The 25072-nt window shown below is 44.4% G+C and overlaps 1 protein-coding gene and 1 pseudogene across 2 annotated transcripts in view; one reads left to right on the top strand and one right to left on the bottom strand.

The window, feature by feature from the left end:
• Positions 1 to 25072, top strand: part of FAXC (failed axon connections homolog, metaxin like GST domain containing) — a gene marked incomplete at its 5' end in the record, with an annotated part of 70470 nt that overhangs the window by 31264 nt on the left and 14134 nt on the right. The window contains one exon of the mRNA XM_079716462.1: positions 451 to 674. Within this exon, the coding sequence (XP_079572588.1) occupies positions 451 to 674 (224 nt within the window). The remainder of the gene's footprint in view (positions 1 to 450; positions 675 to 25072) is intronic.
• Positions 13568 to 13980, bottom strand: LOC307061276 (small ribosomal subunit protein eS12-like; annotated as a pseudogene). The gene has a single exon. The product of its transcript is annotated as a small ribosomal subunit protein eS12-like (transcript).

The raw sequence follows: 25072 nt of genomic DNA, 5'->3' as shown, positions 1-25072 counted from the left end.
ACCTTTGTAACCATTACTTTGATCAAGAAAGAAAAGCCAGCACCCCAGTCCTTGCCGCCTCCTTCCCAATGTCCCCCACCCCGCCACGTAGGTACTCACTGTCTTGTCTAAAAGCCTTTTAAAGTGGGTTTCTACTTGTTTTCTGTGGGGCTGGCTGAGAGAAAGCAGAAGCATGGCCTTGGGGGCTGGGGGATCTGCGGGCAGCTGCAGTTTGGTGGGATGGTAGCATGGCAAGCTCTCTGCGTTTGTCACTGTTTCTCCCTCGGGCCCTAAGTCCAGGCATGGACTAGAGTCTGTTGTAATATCTGCCGTGCAGACTGCTCTTTGGAAAAGCTGCAATGATTCAGTCCTCCAGAGTGTGCTAAATTCCCAACCCCTCACTGGAAATTGACTCTGTGGACCTGCTATGTATCTAACGCACAGTAGTAACTTGTTTCCACGCAATTGCAGGACCTTAGCTTATTGCCAGTGGGTGGACAATCTCAATGAGACCCGGAAGATGCTCTCTCTTAGTGGTGGCGGTCCCTTCAGTAACCTGCTGAGGTGGGTCGTGTGCCACATAACGAAAGGAATCGTGAAACGCGAGATGCACGGCCACGGCATTGGCCGCTTCTCAGAGGAAGAGATTTACATGCTGATGGAGAAGGACATGCGGTCTTTAGCAGGGCTTCTGGGTAACGTACCATGTCTTCTATTCTATATTTTCTATCCTTACTTTTTGCATGATTAGTAAAGCACTGTTAGTTTACTGACTTAAAGTTTTATTTTTGTTCGTTTCTTTGCTTCCACATGTAGGTTGCAGTCACACCATTTAACCAAGTCCCCTAATTTTCAGGAGCACATGTCTCTCTTTTTAATCACTAGAGCATGACTGTTTCTAGTGTGGCGTGGCCTCGTGTAAAGAGAACGTGGAACATGGTGTAGCATTACTAACTGGCTGTAAGTGATGCTGGCGTTTCTGAATGTGTTGTGAGCCAGGGGGGATTTTGAGCAAGGAAGCTCTTCTATTTATAAACGGGTCAGGGTAAAAGGCTGTTTATAAACACTTCTGCTCAGAAGATTCAACTGGGTACTGTCAACATCAAGCTAAGAGAGATGCTGACCCAACCCGAGTACACGTGCAACATTTGACATTTTCTCACCTCTTTCATTTCCCTTTGTAATCCGAGTCCTCCTCTTATTAGCATGTCTTAACTCTTCTGATTTTGTATATACTGCACCCAGTGGGTTTAGCTGTGTTGGGAAGCCTCTCAAAGAGAAGCACAGAGCGGCATCTGTTCGTGGGTGGGTGAGGATGCTGAGGCGAGTGACATGCCCTTGCTCACCTGGTCGGCTGGAGGTGGCTGGGCTGATGTGACTTTGTACTGGACAGAGTTTGCGTCTCAGCTCTGACAGATCACAAGCAGATCATGTGAATTCAGGAGCTTCAGTGTGTAGGATGATGGCCTCTCCTGGGAACAACTAGCGTATACGGAGCCAAGGTCATAGGACCTAGTCCTTTGGGGCTGCTGATTTTGTCTGGGGACAGTGGGTTTTCACTGACCCTCTCTCAGCACCCTCATTATCTATTCTGGAGCACAGTAGGTACTTCACCTCCTCCGGGAAGTGGGGTTTGGGATTTGTTTTGTTGAAACCTACCTGGTGCCAAGGAAGTGGGGGCTGTGCTGGGTGTAACCACCCCCCACCCCACCCCGTGCAGGGTGACCCACTCTGATAGGCTCCTTCATGCTCTTTGCTCCACTTACTGGACCTGAAGTCTTCCCCTGAACCTGGCCTGCAGGGGGAGAGCCCAACAGGGCATCCAGCTCTTGGCCCGCTTTGTCATATGGGGGGTTTGATGCCGCTGGGCTCCTGCTCTAAGTAGACACTTAGGAGCCCTGCCTGGCTTGGAGGTTGACGCTGTCTGGACCTCCTGGTGCTTTGCCTCCCTGGGCCCAAGTGGTCCTGCCTGATGTAGGTATGAATGGAATTTGCCTCGAGTTTGCCTCGTTCCTTTGGAAACTTAGTGTTGGACTCTCGGCCTCGCACAGAGCAGGTGCACAGAGGGCCATTTCCTCCTAGCAGTGGCTCTATCTGCTCCTGGCTTCCTTCCCAGCTCATGCTGTTGGGAGTCCCAGAAGGCCAGGAGTGGAGACGCTGAAGTGATAACAGCTCATCTCTGACAGCAGTGTTCGTTCCTTAACTAGAGTGGGGTGATCGTCTCCCTTCTAGAGCATTTCTGGTTGGGAGAACCTGGGGGCGGGGTGATAGCAATGATAACGATAACGCCAGTGTCTCTCTGGTATTTAAAGACTCAGAAAAATGCTTCCACCCCAGTGATGGTGAGATGGGAGACAAATGAATCACTGATAGCTAGGCTACCAGTGGCAAGTATTCACAACAGCATCCCAAGTCCAGGTGATTTTCTAGGATGAGAAACTGAGTGGGTTACTTGCAAAGCTGGATTTTCCTAGAGTTATATTCTGTATGGGGGCCCAGGGAGCAGTCTAGCTTTGAACTCTATCACAGGAGAAGCACTTTTTCTGCATTTGGGGAGGGAGAGCCTCTGGGGCTGAACATCATAGTTTTTCTTACTAAATGAGGCAGAAAGCAGCTATTTCTCCCTTCACCCAGGGTTATAGCTTACTTTTTTTTTTTTTTTTTTTTTGCAGTACGCGGGCCTCTCACTGTTGTGGCCTCTCCCGTTGCAGAGCACAGGCTCTGGACGCGCAGGCTCAGTGGCCATGGCTCACGGGCCCAGCCGCTCCACGGCATGTGGGATCTTCCCAAGCCGGGGCACGAACCCGTGTCCCCTGCATTGGCAGGCGGACTCTCAACACCTGCGCCACCAGGGAAGCCCTATAGCTTACTTTTAATGTCCGGCTGCCTAAGAGACTCAAAATGCAAAATGACTTTTTATTGAGTTATTTCAAGATTTGGGGAAATTGTCCAGGGATGTATTTGACTCATTAGGATAAATTAGTTATTGCTGTTTCAGTTCAACTGACTTCAGTGATTTGACACCTTCTATGTGCCAGGAGCTGGGAGATTGATTACAAAGATGAGTTAGAGCTTGTTCCCGCTCTCAAGTGCCTATAGTCGAGTGGGAGGGATGAACCTATAAGCCAGGAGCAGGCAAATTACAGCCCATAGCTGGTGGCCTATTGTTGTTGTTGTTTTGCTTTTTTAAATGGCCTGTGAGCTAAGAATCATTTTTACATTATTAAAATGTAAGGAAAAAATCCAACAGAGATCAAATGTGGCCTGGATAGCCTACAGTTTTTACCATCTGACCCTCCTTTGAAGAAGTGGTTACCACGCACAAGTGCACGAGTCAGGCTGCGGTAGGGCCCGTGATAGAAGTCTGTGCTCCCAGGGGCAAAAAGGCAGGAGAACCATGCAGGGCTGTAGGAGAGGTGGCAGCAGCTGTGTTGGCTCAAGAAAGTAAACAGTTGTCCCCATGCAGAAAATAAGGAATGGTCTCCCAGGCAAATCACGAGAAAAGGAGTCCTGGGTGAGGGGCATTTTGGGATCATGGTTGAAATGAAGATCAAAAGGTAGTTGGGGCCATATTATAAAGGGTAATAATTATCACGCTCAGAGATGTATACTTTATCATGCAGGAAACATGGAGGTGGGAGAGCCTGACAGCATAGTTGGGCAACATGAAAAAATGATAACTTCATGTCGGAAAGGAGGAGTCAGAATTGTTATTTACTGAAATTAAGAGATTAAGTAGCTAAAATAATGGAGAATCAACTAAAGTTATAACAGCTAATGGGAGTGTCCAGTAAATCTGCAAAGGTTGCAAGCATGCAGACATCTACAGTTTTCTTGAGTATCCCAAATAAGCAATTAGAAAATACAATTTAAAAAATCCATTCACAATAGCAATAAAATTTTAAAATATTAGAAATAGAATTTGTCAGAAATATTTAGTATCTAGAGAAATAAAAATAAACAATCCTAATGAGAGAGAGAAGGATTTTTAGAAAATGGAGGGTATACCTTGATTGATTGATGGATTGACTCATTCGAGAGTGATGACCCGAGAGCCAGAGGCAAACCCCAGCTTCCTCACTAACTAGCTCTGAGACCCTGGGCACATTTCTTAACTTCTCTAGGCCTCAGTTTCCTTATGTTTGAAATGGGGACAATCACCACGAGAAGAAAAGTAATACATGTAAAGTGCTCAGAATGGTGCCTGGCATGTTGGAAGCAATCAAACAACAAGCAAGTTAAAGTACAAGGAGGAGAGGAAATTCAGGAAGGAGAGGTTCAAGGTGCTGTGAGAGCTGATAAGAGGGTCGCCTAGTGGTCAGTGCTAGTCCCTGTTTAGTTCTGCGTGGTCCCCTGACCCCTCTTTATTTTTTTTTTTTTAAATTTATTTATTTATTTATTTATTTATGGCTGAGTTGGGTCTTTGTTGCTTCATGTGGGCTTTCTCTAGTTGTGGTGAGCGCGGGCTACTCTTCCTTGCGGTGTGCAGGCTTCTCATTGCAGTGGCTTCTCTTGATTCGGAGCACGGGCTCTAGGTGCATGGGCTTCAGTAGTTGTGGCATGTGCGCTCAGTAGTTGTGGCTCGTGGGCTCTAGAGCGCAGGCTCAGTAGCTGTGGCACACGGGCTTAGTTGCTCCGCAGCATGTGGGATCTTCCTGGACCAGGGCTCGAACCCGTGTCCCCTGCACTGGCAGGCAGATTCTTAACCACTGTGCCACCAGGGAAGCCCGACTCCTCCGTTTAAAGCAGAGATACCCTCCATGTAGTAAGTGCTTGATTGTCACCTCAGGCGAGAAGGGCACACATTGTCTGTTTCCATCCTCCGCCCCAAAGGGTAAGAGTCTGAAGAGCATGAAAGATGTAAAAATTAAAAACAAATGTTAGGTTTTGGGAAGCAGTGTGGGTGGAGGCAGGCAGCCTCGTGGCTGCACAGGAGGGAGTTCTGGAGTCAGATCCCTGGGTTCAGACCTTGGGCTCCACCACTTGCCAGCTGTGCAACATCACATGAATAACTTAAGTTTTTTTCACCTGTAAAATGGGGGTTGGAACCTAGAGAGTGTGAGGACTAAAGGTGCTAATTTATGCAATATACTTACTATGTCTGGCACATAATAAATGCCAAATAAGTATTAGCTATGACCATTATCACTTTTACAGATTTTGTATGTAATACAAGTTCACTAGGAACATTGTTTTCTGGGGGAAAAATGTTTGTGAAGAAAACCATTTTTCTGATTTTTAAATTTATTAGTTAATTATAGAAATTTGAGGGACTTCCCTGGTGGTGCAGTGGTTAAGAATCCGCCTGCCAATGCAGGGGACACAGGTTCGAGCTGTGGTCCAGGAAGATCCCACATGCCGCAGAGCAACTAAGTCTGTGCGCCGCAACTACTGAGCCTGTGCTCTAGAGCCCACGAGCCACAACTACTGAAGCCCACGTGCTACAACTACTGAAGCCTGCATGCCTAGAGCCCGTGCTCCACAAGAGAAGCCACCGCAGTGAGAAGCCCGCGCACCGCAACGAAGAGTAGCCCACGTTCACGTCAACTAGAGAAAGCCCGCGTGTAGCAACGAAGACCCAACACAGCCCTAAATAAATAAATAAATAAATAAATAAATAAATAAATTTATAACAAAAAATTTTTAAAAATAAAAATATCAGAAAAGTATTTAAAAAAATAATTTTGGTAAGGTTCAGAAAAGCATAGAGAAGGAAGATTAAGTCCTTAATCTTATAATGTACTGCTAACCACAGTTACCATTTTTGTGTGTATCTTTCCAATATTTTTATGCATAATTTTGAATCTTATATATGATTACCTGTATTATATATGTATGTATATTTGTGTACACACACATATATAATTTTCCAACCTGTCTTTTCCCTGTTTAATATATTGCACATATTTTCCTCTATTATCAAGTATTCTATACCATGCAATTCTGTGTGACTGGTATCACATTTGATGCCATAAAAGCTGACTAAGATTCGTCAGTAAAACTCTGTTTTGCACTCTGCCTCGCTCATATTTCCGTCCTATTATTAATTCTGAGTCTACAGGTGTGCACATGAAGTGGAAGGAAACTAAGACAGAATGAACATAAGAAATATGTAGCTGTATCCCTCATTAGCATAGAGATCCCCAGCTGTGGCCATTAGAGGTGAGATTAAAGTAAGAATAGAGGATGGAATCTGGTATAAAGTAACAGCACCCATTTGGCTGCTGAGGAAACCGAGGCACAGGAAGGTTGAGTGACTTGTCCACAGCTGCACCAGTCATAAGAAGTGGAGGCAGGAATCAAATCCAGGCTGTCTGACGCTAGTCCCCTGCTATTTTCTGGCCCAACAGCTACCCTGCAGTTCCTTGGGAGCTGAGACTTAAAGTGGAGTGTGTGTTATGTTATGTCAGGATGACTCCTTTAGAGCATTGTCTGAAGTTGCCAGAACTTTAACTGGCAAGTTAAAATGTAATCTCCAAGGTAATTTTACAAGCTGTTTTATGATGCTGATCTTGGAGGCTGAGAGCAGCACAAACTATGGAGTCTCATCATTGATGTCCGTTTCCTGGGCTTTGTGAGTTGAAGTCACCCCCATGCTGAGGAGGCTGGCTCCCAGCAGAGATGTGTTAAAACTCCAGGAGAGGAGAAAAGGTCTCTTTTTTAGGAGCTGTTATTGAAAGAGCCAAGTAATAAAGTGGAATTTGTAAATGAAAGTGAGAAAAACAAGCTGATTTCCAGCCAACTATACTTGATTAATATAAAGTGAAATGCACTTTTCCCTCCTGGTCTGAGTCATGAAAATGGCTTGGGGAGTCTTTAGTTTTCAGAGTCCTTGTTGCCATTGGGTTAGCACATGTCAAAGAGCCAAATCTATTGGTTATTTTAATAAACACCAATGTGTGATCTTGGCTATTTATTAAAGAGGAAAGGGATGCAAAGTAGTGATTCCTTTCAAAGGCAGCAAACAAAGTGAGTCACTTGCCACATGTGCTTCATGTCACCCTTTTCAGCATGTATAGTTACAATGTGGTATAATTTTTCAGAATGATTGCATTTTGCTATTGAACTGAAAAATAAAATCATTTAAAATTTATTTATTTGTTTATTTTTCAGGTTGTAAATAATTTCATTTTTTAAATACATAGATATTCAACTGATCACTTAGTTCTTTAGTTAAATAATATATAGAAGATTAAAACTGGCTTTGTGATTAGTAATAGAAAATCTCTAGCCCATTTTTAATCAGAAATGCCTTTGGGGTTCCATCCCTCCAGACTGAAAAACCTTGCTATGGAGCAGAAGTGGTGATGCGGTATATTAATTTTGTATCCTGCAACTTTACCGAATTCACTGGTGAACTCTAGTAGTTTTCTGGTGGCATCTTTAGGATTTTCCATGTATAGTATCATGTCATCTGCAGACAGTGACAGTTTTACTTCTTCCTTTCCAATTTGGATTTGTTTTATTTCTTTTTCTTCTCTGATTGCTATGGCTAGGACTTCCAATGCTTTGTTGAATAAAAGTGGTAAGAATGGTTATCCTTGCCTTGTTCCTGATCTTAGGGGAAATGCTTTCAGCTTTTCACTGTTGAGTATGATGTTAGCAGTGGGTTTGTCACATATGGACTTTATTATAAGAGGGCTGGTCTCAGAGAGCTGGGACTCCAGAGCAGAAAGCTGGGCTTGGTAAGAAATAGATAGGGGGTCTTGTAGCTGCAGCACAGGAGCTGCTCTCTTTGGGAAGTGTGGCCAAACATTTCTGCATTAAAATATTTATTTATTTATTTACTTTTGGCTGTGTTGGGTCTTCGTTGCTGCACGCGGGCTTTCTCTAGTTGCAGCGAGCAGGGGCTACTCTTCATTGCGGTGCACGGGCTTCTCATTGCGGTGGCTTCTCTTGTTGCGGAGCATGGGCTCTAGGCACGCGGGCCTCAGTAGTTGTGGCATGCGGGCTCAGTAGCTGTGGCTCACGGGCTCTAGAGTGCAGGCTCGGTAGTTGCGGCACACGGGCTTAGTTGCTCCACGGTATGTAGGATCTTCTGGGACCAGGGCTTGAACCCATGTCCCCTGCATTGGCAGGGATTCTTAACCACTGTGCCACCAGGGAAGTCCTTTTTCTGCAGTTTTATGCTCCATGTCTTGTGGTTCTCAAGCTTCTCCTAGTCGCAACGCAAGATTGCAATATGATGCTTTTGGAAAGCAGCTTTTGTCAGGTGGACCGGAACTAAGGGTTATAAAGGAAAGTTGAGGTGGCAGCTCCTTGTGTGTGGGCGTTGGGGGTGGGTTGAGGCTGGATCTGAATTTCTTCTCTTGTCTCTAACTCACCCTCGGGTTCAGGCTGGGGAAACAGGCTGCAGGATGGGGGTGTTGGTGGTGTTGATAGTTCAGACTGTTACAAAGGGGTCTTAAAGAAACTGTCCATTTACCTGATTGTGATGAAGCAGCACAGAGGACTGAACTCTAATGTTTGTTTGCTTTTGACTGGACTTTTATAGACCCTGCATGGTGACGCAGCACTTATGTCATGGGAAAAGCAAATGAATAATTGGCAGCTAGAGTTGGTTTGGGAGACATAATCATATGGGGGAGAATAATAAAGGTACAGTTTCAGTTATGAGGCTCAGCTGGGCACTGTTGGTGGGCAATAAATAACTGCTGGATGAATGAAGGAAAGAACGAATGAATGTCAGGACACGTTTAGCAGGCAGCCCACGTGGCAGTCCAGGATCTGTGGGTCTGAGAGTACTTTCTGAGCAAAAAATTGAAATTTGTGAATGCTCTTAAGAGGTAGGATCAGAAATAGTGCTGGGCTCTCTAGGTGGAAACTGCAATTTCCTATCAAAGAATGCTCTTTTTAGCCATGGCTAGAGACCGTAGGAGGGAGAGTATACTTGTAATAATTAGAATGCAGACTGAAAGATAATGCCTTTGACTTAGGACTGTATGAGTCTGACTGTATGGGCACACATGCATTCAGCTCTTTGAGAGGGGCTGTGAGCAAGTTGGGGACAGCCCTGGCTACTAGCACTGCCACCTGAGGGAGATCTTGTAATACTTATAATAGCAACACTTGTGAGAAGTGCCATCCTGGAGAAGTACCAGGTGCAATGAGGGCATTTTTTTCAGGGGAAACTGACATGATCAAGGCTACTTTGAGGGGATGACATTTAAGCTGGGCTCTGAAGGTAAACGGGGGTTAGGCAGGCATGTGTGTGGGGAAGAGGAATCGGACGCGGCAGGGAGGAGATGAGCATGGAACGTGGAAGGAACTCCGCCCGTGAAGGCTCTGAGTGGAAGAGCAGCTGGGAGCCTTCAAGGAATGAAAAGATGGCCAGTGTGTCTGGAAACTGTGTGAGAGTAGAGGTGTGGCGTGAGGTGGAGGTAGGCAGGGGCTAGATCATACAAGCCTTCCACGTCACGTAAAGAACGCAGGCTTTGTTCGAAGAGTAGTGAAAGCCTTAGGTGGTTGAAAGTAGGGAAGAGGCGGGACCTTATTTATGCGTAACCCGCTGGAGGGGCCGAGGGTGGATTCGGGGCCCAGTGAGCAGGCTGGTGCAGTCCAGGAAAGGTAAGATGGCGTTTGGACTACGACCATGGCCATAGAGTTGGGCATAAAATTTAGTGATTTTAAATGTGTGTGTGGGGGTGGGAGGTGGTGATGGAGAGGGCAGGGGTGAAGAATAACCAAGTTCTCAACACGAAAATTGAGTAATAAGCAAAGTAGCCATTCCCAGAGTTGGGGATCACTGGAGAGAAAGGGAGGATCACGAATTTCAGTTGTGGATATGCCGAGTTTGAGATCCTGGGAGCCAGGTGCATGAGTGGAGAGGAACTATATGAAAAAGGCAGCCTTCTGAATCAGTGGAGAAAAGATAAATCAATTCAGTAAAATGGTGTTGGGACAGCTGGCTAACCATCTGGAACAAAATAAGTACAATCCAGACTTTGTCATGTACCTGAATAGATTCCAAATGGATTAAGCACTTCAGTGTAAAAAATAAAACTGTAAAGATGCCAGGAAAAAATACGGGAAACATTTATATAACGTTAACTTGGGAATATTTTTCTAATAATGGCACCAAAGGGAGAAACTATAAAAAGAAAGGTTGAATTGGTGGATTACGTGAGAAAAAGAAAACAAAAATTGCCATAAATAAAGTTAAAATTGAAATGGTAAGTTGGAAAATGTTTGTGACATGTGACAAAGCCATATTACTGAACTTGTGAAGAACTTCTGCAAGTCAGTAAGAAAAGTGAGTGCCTGAAAGGGAAAATTGGGCAAAAGACATAAAAAGGTAATTTGCAAAAATAATACAAATAATAAACACATGAAAAGTGTTCAATTTCTTTAGTAATCAAAGCAGTGCAAGTTAAAAAATCAGGCACCACTCTGTTAATCAAACTGGCAAAGTTTTTTTTTTTTTTTTTTTTTTTTTTAATAGTGTGAAGTAGCTGCAGGGGTGTGGAAGAGGCACTAACCTCTGTTGGTAGGAATAAAAACGAGTACTTTGGGCTTCCCTGGTGGCGCAGTGGTTGAGAGTCCGCCTGCCAATGCAGGGGACACGGGTTCGTGCCCCAGTCTGGGAGGATCCCACATGCCACAGCGCAGCTGGGCCCATGAGCCATGGCCGCTGAGGCTGAGCGTCCGGAGCCTGTGCTCCGCAACGGGAGAGGCCACGACAGTGAGAGGCCCGCGTACCGCAAAAAAAAAAAAAAAGTTGTTTCCGCAAGGAAGCCTTTCTGGAACTTTCTCCCAGAGTGTGTCTGGCAAACCTGTTCCATGCTCCCAGGCCCCTGGTACTTTCTTCCCCAGAGCACTCCCTGAACCTTCTCTGCATGGTAGGCTTGACTGTCTCCTCAGCTGGACTGGGCACCAGGCCTGGTGGGTTGGTTTCTGACTCTAGGGCCCGAACAAACGCCTGGCACACGTTAGGCTTTCAGCAAGTGTTTGTTGAACAAAGGATGCAATTTTCAGTTCTGGGAGCCATCTTTTAAAAGGAATGTGGCCAAACTAGGGTGTATTCAGAGAAGGGTAGTTAAGAAGGGGGTTAGTCTCAAAAAATTTTCCTATGAGGAATTTGAATATACTGGGCATGGATAATGTGGAAAAGTGTAGATATAAGGGTCATAAACTAGCTTTTTTCAAGTGTTGAAAGTGGGTAGTGACTTAGGCGTTGTTGCAGGTGATGGGTGTGTTTGGGCAGAGGACAGAGGGGGACTGGGTGTGTATGAGGTGAAGTAACAGATTGCAGCTCAGGGTGAGACAGCACTGTAGAGCAGACCCATCTAAAGTTGGGAGGGCTTGTCTTATGATGTGGTAGGAGCTGCCGTTTTTTGGAGTCACCCCTTGAGGGTGAGGACCACCATCAGGATAGCTGAGGAGTCTTTTTACAGGCAATATGATGTTTAAGTAGAAATGGTCTCTGGGGGTCCTTTCAGTTCTGATGATTTGGTGATTTTATATTCATTCTCTAGAAAGAAGAGCAGAGACAGTTTTCCAAGTTATAAAACATATAAAATATGTTTGTCATTTACTATAGGGCAGACAGAAGGGCTGGTGTGGGTGCTGGAAGGAGGACAGGTGGGTAAAGAGCCATGGAAGGGGCCACATGAGGGGACTGTCTTGGTTAGGGTGACCCTGCGTGGGTCTGTCTTCATGGTTCTTAGCCCAGTCCTTCCTTCTTTCCGTGTCACCAACCTATTACGCAGACTGCAGGGGTTTTGTGTGTGTGGATAAATCTTAGACGCTGTTTTTAACAGCATCCTGAAGATGTTGTAGTCTTAACAGCACCCCTGAGAGATAGTTATTTCACAGAAGGGAAAGCCAAACGAGGGTCAGAGAGACGAGGGAACCAGTCTTGGGCTGTGCAGCTAATGACAACGCGTTTCTTTTGCTGCAGGACAACTTCTGTATATTTGCATTGGTGGTTTGTTAAAATCACCTGCAAGAATAGTAATAATTTGACCTGGAAACCATAAATTCTATTTTTACCTGTATTGATTGGGTCCCCGTGAGTGCTTAAGCTTTTTACAACTTCATATCGGAATCCGATACTAACTGAAGTGAACTGATCTACTCTGAAAGATCCTTACATATTACTCAATAACTCTAAATTGCTTGCAGTTGCTAATGGAGAGGACCATTAGATCAGATGCTCAGAGAGCAGCACCTCTTCTCTTCAGGCATCGCATCCATTCCAGACTTCCAGAAAGAGGGAGCAATGGAGGCCTGGGGGCCTGGCCATCTTAAAGAACCAGGGATTGGGGGGGCCAAGCCCTGCTCATCCTAAAGTGTTTGCAGGACTTCCCTGGTGGTCCAGTAGTTATGGCTCCGCGCTTCCATTGCAGGGGGCACGGGTTCCATCCCTGGTCTGGGAGCTAAGATCCCACATGCCCTGCGGTTCAGCCAAAAATAAATAAATAAATAAATAAAGTGTTTGTATCGTTATGGGGACTAGGCAGTTGTGGCTCATTTCTTTTCCAGGTTCATTGTTGCTATCTCAGTTGGTAAAAATATGTTGATTATCCATGAAAACAAAAAGAAATTACTTTTAGCAGATTAAAATGAAATGGTAATCAGTGCTGAGTTCTTGGAAATCTTTGTGGCTTATTTAGCAACACAAATTGGTTGATGTAATTCTGACAGAAGCAGTCTAGTTTTTGCTTTATCCTGGGGGTGTTCTAGCTGTTTCTTCCCTGAGCAAAGTGACTTTGTGTTTAAATTTTCAGGGTTCCAATTCCTGAATGATTAAAATAAAAGAAAAAAAAGAGGAAGACGATTCACAAGATAGTGCCATGTAGACAATAGATTCTTAAATCTTATGTAGGTATGTACGTGTTAGGGATGAGCACAGAATGAGAAGGCTCAGTGCTTTTCCTGGGTCGCCAGATATGGAAACCCTCCCCATTTGTGTCATGGGATTGGGGAACTTTCCCTTTGCACTCCTCTCTAGTTCTTGTGGCTGGACTAACACACAAGACAGATTAACAGGAGAAAAACAAATTTTCATTTGCGAACATGCAGGTCTCACAGAAATGGTACCTAAGAAGTGGCCAAGGAAGGGAGCTTTTATATTTTTTAGAAAAGAAACAATATGGGAGGAATTGACAGACAAAGAAACTTGGGTTTTGGGTGCTCAATTAGTGAAGAATCTAAACAGGGTTTGGGCTTGGGGTAGTCAATTAAAAACGTAATGAGGTTTGTTTATACAAGCTTCTCAGCCCCGAATTCCCTGTCTCCGGGTGGTAAGGGTGTCCTTCTACTTCCAGAGTCAGGGAGTGCACCTTCCACATGGGAGATTGATTTCCTGTTTTCAGGGAGACAGAGAGGAGGGCCAGAGTGTCCCTCTTGCACTGGCCATTTCTTTTCTTTTCTTTTTTTTTTTTTTTTTGCTGTACGCGGCCTCTCACTGTTGTGGCCTCTCCCATTGTGGAGCACAGGCTCCAGACGTGCAGGCTCAGCGGCCATGGCTCACGGGCCCAGCCGCTCCGCGGCATGTGGGATCTTCCCAGACTGGGGCACGAACCCGTGTCCCCTGCATCGGCAGGCGGACTCTCAACCACTGCGCCACCAGGGAAGCCCTATTTGTTCATTTCTTGCATTTGAAGGAGTCCTCAGTGACATCCTTGGCCTGACTGAGACTCTTTGCCTTAGTCCTTGGCCACCACGCAACTGCAGCAACCACTTTACCGAGCTTCCCTTTCTTGTCAGTTTTACAGAGGCCCCCTCATTCCCCTAGTTTCTTGTTGTCATCAACCTGAATTAGGTTGATTTGGTCTTCAGCACAAACAGCCTCCACCAGCTTGACCCACACAGGCTCATCACACAGAGATGGATACGAGCACACAACGATGGGCTCGGCGCTGGTCTAAGGCTTTGGCAGCTACCCGAATTCCACGTGCGAGGCCATCGGTGGATGAGGGTGGTCTTCGGTACCTCCTGTAAAGTATCGTTAATGTCCGTTACACCTTCCAGCAGCAAAGCAATGCCTTCCTCAGCCATGGCTGTGGGTTACAGGTGGAGCCGAAACTGGAATACACCCGCCAGCTTGGTGGCAGCAGGGAAAGAGAACCTTTTCTTTATTTTAGTTTTTAATTTTGGATTTTTAGAAGTAGGGAACTTTTACCTGAAAGAGAGGCTTTGAGGAGTCTCTTCCTTGCTGTAAGGCTGATGGAAATGACATTTCTTGGGTGTGTTGAAGCACAGAGGATTCAGGCTTCCTCCTCCCCCAGAGGCTTCATCCTCCATTTCAACTCTACAGATTTCCGAGCATGAGACGAGGAGGCATCAGTCTCCTGCTGTTTCAGGTGTCGCCTGATTGTTGGCTGGTGGGTGTGTGTGTGTGTGGGGGAGGTGTGGGGTGTGTGTGTGGGGGGGGGTGTGACCTTCTAACACATGCAGGCACATACTTTTCATGTATTAAGTCATTTACTACTCACAGTGATCCTGTCCGTGGGGAAATTTAGGCTCAAAGAGGTAACTTGTCTGGGAACACCTAGCTATCATGGATTTGAACTGAAGTAGTCTAGGAGAAGCCAGAAATCATTGCCGAACACTTTTTAGCCTTTGTCTTACTCATTGGCTCTTCTGACCCTTTTTCCCTGCTCTCCTTTTTAGGTTCCTTAAATGTTGATTGGTCTCAGAAGCCAAGCCCCCCACCCTCTATTCATCTCCTGAATCCAGCTGTTTTCTGTATCTTCACTTAGACTTCCCACAACCATGTGAGATTCAGCACATTCCCAAACAGAACCCCTCACCCTCCCACCAAACCAGCATCCCCTCCTGTGGCCTCTCTCTGTGAATGGCACCATCCTCCATTCAGTTATTCAAGTTGGGTGCCAAAAGTCATTCTAGATTGCTCCTTCTCTGTTGCCTTCCACCTGGCTTTCAAAGCCCTAGACTGCCTGGGCCCTGCCTTCTTTCCAATCTCATTTCTTAACCCTCACTCCTTGCCCACTCTGTGCCAGCCATCCTTGTCTTCTCTCCGCTTCACAAACACACCAAGCTTATCCTGACCCTGGGGCACTTGTCCTAGCTGTTTCCCTTGCCTGGAATTCCCAGTCTCCAGATCTGTGCATTGGTAGATCCTTCTCGACATTCATGTCTCTGGGTAAATATCAGCTCCACAGAGAGGCCTTCCCTGACCACCCAGTCTAACATAGCTGTCAGTCACCCTCTATCACATCACCTTACTTTAATTCTCTGCATTGCACTTATCACTGGCTGATGCTTTCTTATTTATTGATGGATTTGTTTATCATCTCTCCATGGGATGTAAACTCCATGAGAGCAGTGACCTTGTCTGTTCTGTTAGTCCCAGGATCCCAGCACCCAGAGCTGTGTCTTGCATATAGTCAAAATAATATTGATAAGAGCTGACATTTGTGGAGCATTTCCAGTGTGCTTAGGCAGATAGTAGTACAATATATAATACCCTCATGTGGTAATATGTACTTTCATAATAATATACATAGTGTATATTATATATTAATTATATAACATACAATAAAATACATATATTATACATATGATATATGTATACTATGTAATATAAAATACCTACTATATACAATATATATCATATGTACATATATATGTTTGTGTGTATGTATATCCTCATGGTAATATAATAACAATACCTATTCTCATATGGTTTGGTGAGAATTAAATGAGGCAGTATTAGTAACAGCTTATTATGATTATGATTGTCATTAGTATTATTATGCCTGGTTTGTAAATGAGGAAACTGCGGTACATAGTGGTTAACTACCTTCACAGGATCACGTGGCTGAGACGTGGTGGGGTCAGGCTTGGACCCAGGAGTCTGGCTGTAGAGCCAGATGCTCAGTAAGCTCACTGGGAGCTCACCGGACACCTTAACCTCTTAGCTCCTTTCTGCCCCGCAGCCGTAGGGGGAGCACCCAATGTCTGTTGCCTGGATTTTGCCACAGATTCTTAGCTGATGTCCCAACCTCCAGGTCTGCTTTTGATTTCTACTAGCGTGGTCAGTCAGAACTGTTAGGCTCCCAGTTCTCTTAGACTAAAATCCAAACTCCTGTTCTTCATAAGCTAAATTCTCTTCACATCTCTGCCCACATGTCCTACTTCTTCCCCATGTGCACCTTTATTCCTAACGCACCAAATTACCCTTGGGTCCCTGAACACACTGTGCTGTTGCAGCCTCATGCAAAACCGAGGCTGTTTCCCTTGCCTTGCTTAATTTGACAGATTCTCAAAGCTTGTTTCGACTACTTAGAAACTTCCTTAGTGTTCTCCCTAACCTCCTCCAACCTCATGGGGCTGCCTACATTGGGTGTTCTCTCCTCTCCTGTTTCACTTTGTGCACAGTTGGATCATGGAAGTACTATACTGTACTCTTCTGGGCTCCTGCTATGCTCCCCAACCTCCAGCCTTCCCTCAGCCTTTCCTGTGGACATTATCATTTTGACTGGCTTCCCTCCAATCCTGGTACCTAAGAGAACGCCTGGTAAATATTAGGCACTCAGTAACTATTTGCTGAATGAATACTAACTTCCAAAAGGAATTTGAGGCAATCCTATATAAGACAGAGCATTATAATATATTCAACATTAATACAAACATTTCAGAAACCAACTAGAAAAAAGTTATGGTCTTGGAATGAGTTTATTCCTGGAATTGGGCACAATTTAACTTTGAGTTTTTTGGCTACCAAGATAAAAAGGGAGATGTGTGGGGGCAGTTTCATCTTTATTTTCTAGGAAAAGGAAAAGGTTCTTCAATTGAGACAAGTTTTTTCGTGGTCCTGAATTCTAGGGAGAGATTCTTCCATGGAAAGGAGATTGGATTTCCTTAAGGACAGTGTTTTTGAATGTAAACATTTGTAAAAAATTTTTCTTATTAAAAGCTCAAGGTTTAATGTTGAATTGCAGCTCCAAAGGCATTTGTTTGGGGTCCTACTTTAATACAGTGCCTGTATTTTTTATTTGGATATATTTATTATAGGGGTGGAGCTTAGAGAGCCTAGAGATTTTGATAACTTACCCAACAACCATAGCCCAGGCACCTCTTATCAATAGATCCACTTTCCAATGTAAGTTATCTTTTGGGAGGGGAAGTGTGTGGGTTTAGGGCAAGCTTTGGCAAGTCCTGAATCAGCTATTTTACATTTGGGTCTTTGGTGACTACCAGGGGTTTAGCTTTTCCATGTTGTTCGTTGAAGAGATTTCTTGCATTAGACACCAGGTGGTTGGTCCACCTTTGGAGGATCTCTCATCAGAACTTAAGGGCCTGCACAACTACTGCATGCCACAACTACTGAAGCCCGCGTGCCTAGAGCCCATGCTCCGCAACAAGCGAAGCCACCGCAGTGAGAAGCCCACGCACCACAATGAAGAGTAGCACCTGCTCGCCGCAACTAGAGAAAGCCTGCATGCAGCAACGAAGACCCAACACAGCCAAAAAAAAAAAAAAAAAAAGAAAAAAAAGAAAAAAATTAATTAATTAAAAAAGGAAAAAAAAAAAACCCCAAAAAACTTAAGGGCCTGACTTGTGCTGCCTGGTTTGAAGACCATCTTGCCTTCATGAAACAGTGAGCTCCAGCAGTGTGGGGCAGGGCCACTGTAGTTCTTCACAAACTGTTAGCTCAAGCACCTATATAAGCCCTGGCTGAGCCTCAGAGTTGTACATCCTAGAGTTCTGTGCCATCAAGTGTGGGGAGGGATAATTTTGGTCTAAAAGATTTAAGGACAAAGTATTATAAAATAGTCTGCATTCACTGAAAACTATATTTACTGAGCACCTGTTGGGCGCCGGGCACTGGTGGGTACTGGGGGATACAGTCTTAGTGCCCAGGTAGAGCTCACCATCTAGTATGATTTCTGTCTTCACTGATTTTAAAATCTAGACGGAATCATAAAAGAGCCATTCTGATGAGACTGTCAGGGCAGCCATGTACCAAATAAACTCCTAGGTAGCTGAGTTGGTTCACCTGTCAGATGAGGATGATTTAGGATTGTCCATTTAAACATTGGGGGGGTGTCTGCCAAATGTTACCATTTGAGATTTAGCATAGTCGATACAGTCTCTTCCCTTGGCCCCTTGTCAGTGAACAAGATCAGGTATTTTTTTTGTTTGTTTTTTCATTACGAAAATTTTCAAACACACAGAAAAGTAGAATAGTAGCCCAATGAACAGCTTTATAACCATCACCTCTATTCAATAGTTGTGAACATTTTGTCATATTTGCCTCAGCTATTTTTTTTCTTGATGTGGATGTATTTTAAAATTAGTTACAGATATCATGACATTTAACCTCCAAACACTTTTGAAGGTAGCGCTGATATTTTCCTCATGTGGTCAGCAGCCTCCAAGGTGGCCCCCAGTGATCCCTGCCTTCAGGGATTCATCCTCTTGGGTAATCCCCTCCCATTGAGTGTAGGCTGGACTTATTGATTTGCTTCTAAGAAATAGAATATGGCAGAAGCAATGGGATGTCCCTTCCAAGATTAGGTTATAGAAAGATTGTAGCTTCTGTCTTGGGCATCCTCTCTCTCCTGTTCTTGATCTTTCACTTGCTCTGATGCAAGCCAGCATGGTTGTGAGCTGCTCTATGGAGAGGTCCACATGGCAAGGAACTCATCTCTGGCCAGGAGCCAGCAAGAACCTGAGGCCTGTTAACCATGTGAATGAGTTTGGAAACATCCTCCCCTAGTCAAGGCTTGAGATAACTGCAACCTGGCTGACATCTTTTTTTTTTTTTTTTTTTTAATATTTGGGATTTTATTTTATTTTTTTTAATTAAAAAAAATTGAAGTGGGCTTCCCTGGTGGCGCAGTGGTTGAGAGTCTGCCTGCCGATGCAGGGGACATGGGTTCGTGCCCCAGTCTGGGAAGATCCCATATGCCGCGGAGCGGCTGGGCCCGTGAGCCATGGCCGCTGAGCCTGGGCGTCCAGAGCCTGTGCTCCGCAACGGGAGAGGCCACAACAGTGAAAGGCCTGTGTGCCGCAAAAAAAAAAAAAAAAAAATTGAAGTATAGTTTATTTACAATGTTGTGTTAATTTCTGCTGTACAGCAAAGTGACTCAGTTATACACATATACAAATTCTTTTTTATATTCTTTTCCATTATAATCTATCCCAGGATATTAAATATAATTCCCTGTACTCTATAGTAGGACCTTGTTGTTCATCCATTCTATATGTAATAGTTTGCATCTACCAACCCCCAACTCCCAGTCTATCCCTCTCCCCCCACCGCCGCTTGGCAACCACAAGTCTGTTCTCTATGTGTGTGAGTCTGTTTCTGTTTCATAGATGAGTTCATTTGTGCCGTATTTTAGATTCCACATATAAGTGATATCATATGGTAGTTGTCCTTCTCTTTCTCACTTACTTCACTTAGTATGATAATCTCTAGTTGCATCCCTGGCTGACATCTTAATTGCAGCCTGTGAGAGACCCTGAGCCAGAGGCACCCAGCTAAAGCTGCCTGGATTCTTGACGCACAGAAACTGTGAGGTAATAAATATTTGGCCTTTTAAGCTGCTAAATTTTTGAGGAAATTTATTATGCAGCTATCAATAACAAACACACCTACATAGCTCCAATCCCATTAATCCTAGTAGGAGCCTCTTTGAGCAGCTGCTGAGCTGTGAAGGGTACAGCCATGTTGTCAAGAGGGAAGAGTGCTTATCCTGCTATGATGGGCGGCAGGCATCGAATTTCAGTTGCCTCAAGTTACATAGATAAAAGGTTTTACATCTTTTAGAAGTAGAGTCTTATCTTTTAGTCTCTCAGGAGACTATTATTACTACCCATTCTGATTTTAGCAGTGTTCTTTTCTTGGCTGTGAAGAAACCTGGATCCATTCCAAGATTGTAGAGCTTGGCACACAGGAGGTTTCTGTCTCTGGATTCAATGATTTTTGAGAAAGTAGTGTGCAATGGGGAGAGAGTTATGTGGGACATTCTTAACCATCTAATGGTCAGGATACATGGACAAGAATGTTCAGTAGGGTAGTAATAAGGCCTCCCACAGAGTAGGAGCTAAAGACTCAGTCCTACACTTGGAAAGAAGCATCACACAGAATTCTATAAGATATCCAGCATACTCATGCACATATCATTTGAGAAGGTATCAGATTCCCAATTTTTTTTTTTTTTTTTTGGCCATTCTCAGATCAAGGATCGAACCCAGGGCCCGGCAGTGAAAGCTCTGAGTCCTAACCACTGGACCACCAGGGAATTCCCTAGATTCCCATTTTTAAAGATGAGGTCAATAACAGTTTGATTCCATCCAAAGGGATCTATGCCTTTTGTGTGAATCTGAGTAAGGTCCATCACTCTGGGCAGGTGCTAAACAGTTCTGGTGGTTAAAGTTTGCACCAGTTTTTGGTGATTGCTCAGATGTTTGAAAATGGTTGAAGATCCTGGATTCCAGCTAAGGTGAAACCTGGGGTCCATAAAATGATGACAGATCCTCCAGAAATGTGGAGTCTGCTTGCAGGGCCCTGATGGCCAGACATAAAACCTGCCATTAGAATCTGCTACTATTCAACTTTTTTAAAAGAAGGATAAGTTCCTTATAAAAGGATTTGAATTTAAATTTCAGCATGACATTGAATTCAGTCTGATGTGTTGTTTCATTAATTAAACCGTATTTGGGGGCTACCAGATAGTCTTTATTGAATAAAGAGACAGAACAGCTGGTTCCTCTGATTACCCAAATACAGAATAGCCAGGACAGAAATGAAATTAAGGGGAAAGCCTCTCTTGGGATGTAGTTTGAGTAGGGTGCTTTATATTCTTTACCCTCAGAAGGTGTACTTGGGAAAGTGAAACAGGGGAGACCCATAGAACTTTTATACCCCTCAAATCTCACTGTTTCAGTTGAATGTCTAGTCAGACTCAAAAGCAGCAATATTTCAGCAACTTTAAGAAGAGAGATAAATAAGAAGGCCGATCATTAGTGAGTCAGTAACGCTGCGTCATCGTTAGAGACGTTAGCTATGGTTCTTGAAGACTTCCAGAAGATGCTGTTGAATGTTATTAAATTATAATAATAAGTGAGTCTGAGCAGGCATTTGCCTCCTCCTGAGAAATATTTTCCTAAACTGGATTTCCTGTGTGTGAAATTTTTCCACAACTGGTACAAATCCTTTATCCAAATTTCCTAAAATGACAGTATATGTGCATGAATGCTTTGAGTGCATGGAGTTCAGAAGGTGCTCAGAAACATTAATAGGAGGACTGAAGTACAGAAGAGCAAGTGCAATCCCATCCTTATAGTGGGGAGTGTATGTTCATCCTTGTCTCATCCATAGGGAATTTTAAGAGCTGGGACATCAACAAAGAGAAGATTGGGAAGAAGAGGCGAGATGATTGGTATTGGTGGTCATTGGGGAAGGGGTCAAGATAGTTCATACTGGGCTTCCCTGGTGGCGCAGTGGTTGAGAGTCCGCCTGCCGATGCAGGGGAAGCGGGTTCGTGCCCCGGTCTGGGAGGATCCCACATGCCGCGGAGCGGCTGGGCCCGTGAGCCATGGCCGCTGAGCCTGCGCGTCCGGAGCCTGTGCTCCGCAATGGGAGAGGCCACAACAGTGAGAGGCCCGCGTACCACAAAAAAAAAAAAAAAAAAAAAAAAAAAAAAAAGATAGTTCATACTCTCTGGAAAAAATTTTCTTGTATGTTCTTCTAGAGAATTTTGTAGAAGATTGGAGGAGTATCTAGTTGCCTTCCAGAATGAAATCTGAGGAGGGATTAAATTTAGGGGCTTCTTCTGGTATCCCCCCACCCACCTTTATTTTTTCCCAGAGTGTGAGCCAGTTGGTGCAACTAGTAAATGTCAGAAAGTTGTCAAAGTTAATGGTTTTAATTCTGATATTTACTCATAAGGACCATTAATAACCTCATATATAAGATAGCACCACCCCCCTCATAGTTGAAAGAATCACATATCCAGTGATTTTAGAGTATGCTGGGAATATGAACAAGAGCTGTTTAAAGGAAGTGGCCTGTCATATGATTTCTGACAAAGAGAGGTCTGACCAGGAGTGTAAGAGAGACTAGAACATAGATTTCCTTCAGCTTTGCCCTCTGGGAGAGTCACATGCAGGAAAAAGAGCTTCAAGGATGTGTTCTTTGAAGGTTGGCTGGTAAGATTACTGTGACCTGTGCTCCTTGGGGAAAGCACTCAAAGTCTTTGTCTCTCAGTTGTTCTTAAAGTCCCAGTTAATTAAAGGTTGAGAGAGGGACAATTAGAAATAGGAATGATATCAGCATTGACTTCACTGGAATTATCTGCTTATAAATCCCATCAGTGCTCAAGTATAGGGAACACTAAGTAGGTGAAACACGTAATTACTCTTAATTCTTAGATTAATAGAAAAATGAGTGCTTGAAAGTCTTTTGACTATTAATCTTTAATTTCTCTCTAGAACGATATTCTCCCCACAGCCAGTCTTTTCTCTTCTGCCACTTATAGCATTTGGAAATTTAGCTAAATGGCAGGAATAGAGCTGGTAGTGGCCAGTAAAAGCTGGGAGCAGAATTAGTAAGGGAATAAGTGGATATAATTCAGAGGTTCATTTCTATAGCTACTTCCAGTGCTCTGAAACAAACATTCTGCCCACTGTCCCATAGTGATATATGTGAACACAAGTCATCGGTTTTTACTTAGAAGTATGTTAGTGGAGGCTTACTTTCCTAGGGTGTTGAGCAAAATAAATATGGCCGTAAGTTCTTTGTGTGATTCCAGAGGAAAGAACTGGGATCAATGGTAGATGTACCAAGGGGACATATTTTGTCTCAATGTAAGGAACTGTCTGACCAGAGAATTGCCTGCCTTGCCCAGGAAATGAGGGAGAAGTCCCTAGAGGGGCTGCAGTTGGGGACTATCTTGTACGGAAACGGGAGAAGGGATTTCTACACTGCGTGGGAGGTTAGACTGTTCCGCCCACAGCTGTAGTACTTGTTCTATTATTGTCGATGAGTGTAAAATAATTCCTTACGTTAGAGTAGCACCTTCTAGTTTGCAAAATGCTTTCACATTATTACATTTTTCAATCCTTATAATAGTTCTCTAATCTAAGAAGAGATAGATCAAACATACTTAAGGCTATCAACACCTTGATTGATGATTTCTACTGTGATAGGTACCAAATGGACAGAAAAGCAAAGCAGAGGGTTACCTGCCCTCAAGGAGATTAAAAACGACTTGAGGAGATAGGACACACACATAAATAAGACTGTGAGATGACGTGTGAATTACCTAATGAGTGATCTAGACCAGTGGTTCTTAAAGTGTCGTCCGTCCATCAGCAGCATCAGCATTACCTGAGATCTTGTTAGAAAGGCAGATTCTTGGGTGCCACTCCATACCTACTGAATCAGAAACTCCTGGCTTGGGGATGCCTGGGGGATGAATCAGTATTTTTATTTTTTATTTTATTTTGTTTTTTTAAAGTTTTCTACATACAACAGCTTTCTTTTTTTATTTTAATTTATTTATTTTTGCTGTGTTGGGTCTTCGTTTCTGTGCGAGGGCTATCTCTAGTTGTGGCAAGTGGGGGCCACTCTTCATTGTGGTGCACGGGCCTCTCACTGTCACGGCCTCTCTTGTTGCGGAGCACAGGCTCCAGACGCGCAGGCTCAGTAGTTGTGGCTCATGGGCCTAGTTGCTCCACGGCATGTGGGATCCTCCCAGACCAGGGCTCGAACCCGTGTCCCCTGCATTGGCAGGCAGATTCTCAACCACTGCGCCACCAGGGAAGCCCCGAATCAGTATTTTTAAAAAGCCCTCTAGGTGATGATGATGCATGCTCAAGTTTAAGACCACTGATCTACTCTAGTCTAGACCAGTGCTTCTCAAACTTGAACATGCATAAGAATCATCTGGAACAGCACTATTCAAAGTGTGTCTAAGAACTGCAGGCTCTCCAGGGAATTTTTATGCCTCTAAAGTTTAAGAAACACTGACCTGGAAGCTTGTTGAAACGCAGGTTTTCTCCCAGTCTCACTCCCAGTCATTCTGATTCAGTAGATGGGGCCTGAGCATTTGTGATGCTGATGCTGGCATCAGGCTATCCTTTGAGCAGCCCTGCTCTAAGCAGTTGTCCCTCTGGGGTTTGGCAGGGGAGTGGGCAATGAGAGGTGCTAGGGGACTGGACAGTGCAGGTAGCCTTCCTGGACTGGAGGAGGGAGAACTTGACCTGAGTCATAAGGGAAGCGTTGGGTTAGACAAGTGCAGGTTATTTGAGACAGGAAGGATGGGATGAAGGATGGTGATGGGATGAGCTCCCGGCATATTTGACTGAACTAGAGCATTCACATGAGGTAGACCTTGACTTGTCCTGCCAGGGCCTAGAGAGACCCATCTGCTGGCAGCTCTCATGCATCCTCCCCAAGGAAGAGGCTGAGAGGCAGGCAGCAGGCAAACAGCCTAGACCAAGAGTGCTTCCTCATTTGCTCTGTTTTGTGGTCCCTCCCTCTGGTGGGACTTTTAAGATCCATGTTGCTCTCTATTAGTCCTCTCCTCATCCCTCAGCCCTTAGGGAGCCCCATGTACCCTGGGTCCCTCACCTCCCAGTGTTTCTGATATTTTCAGTCTTTATTTGCTCTCACCAATGGTTCATGGTCCACACACCAAATCTGGGGGCTGGCAGGGAGTTACAGGTGCTCCTTCTGTCCATCTCTACAGAAACTGGGGGGGTGGTTTACCTACTGAAAATGAGGCTTGAGTTGCCTCGTCACCCAAGCCTGCTCCTTCAGTGCCCTTCAGAAGTGCCCGTAGTATTTTGTTTTTGTTAACACCCTCCACTAAGGAAAAATGGGCTCACTTGGTGAAGCCTGGGCATGCTGCAGACTTGAGACTTTGGCTTGTCCTCTTCATCTCTAAGCAGAGTCTAATCTAAATTCAGTCTCCCCCTTAAAAATACTTCCTGCCAAGCTCAAAAGGCCAAATCTGGAACAATTTGAGCAGCAAAAAGAATAATGAGAGTACTGGATTATAGGCCATAGAATAAAATAAATACCGACAAGTACACACTTAAATAAATAATGGAATACGTCAGTAAATGGGGGATGAAGGGAACAGTAGTATTTGGATCAATACATGTA

Source organism: Hyperoodon ampullatus (assembly GCF_949752795.1).
Source record: "Hyperoodon ampullatus genome assembly, chromosome: 12".
NCBI classification, from domain to species: Eukaryota; Metazoa; Chordata; class Mammalia; order Artiodactyla; family Ziphiidae; genus Hyperoodon; species Hyperoodon ampullatus.
This window is presented reverse-complemented; position numbering and strand designations above follow the sequence as displayed.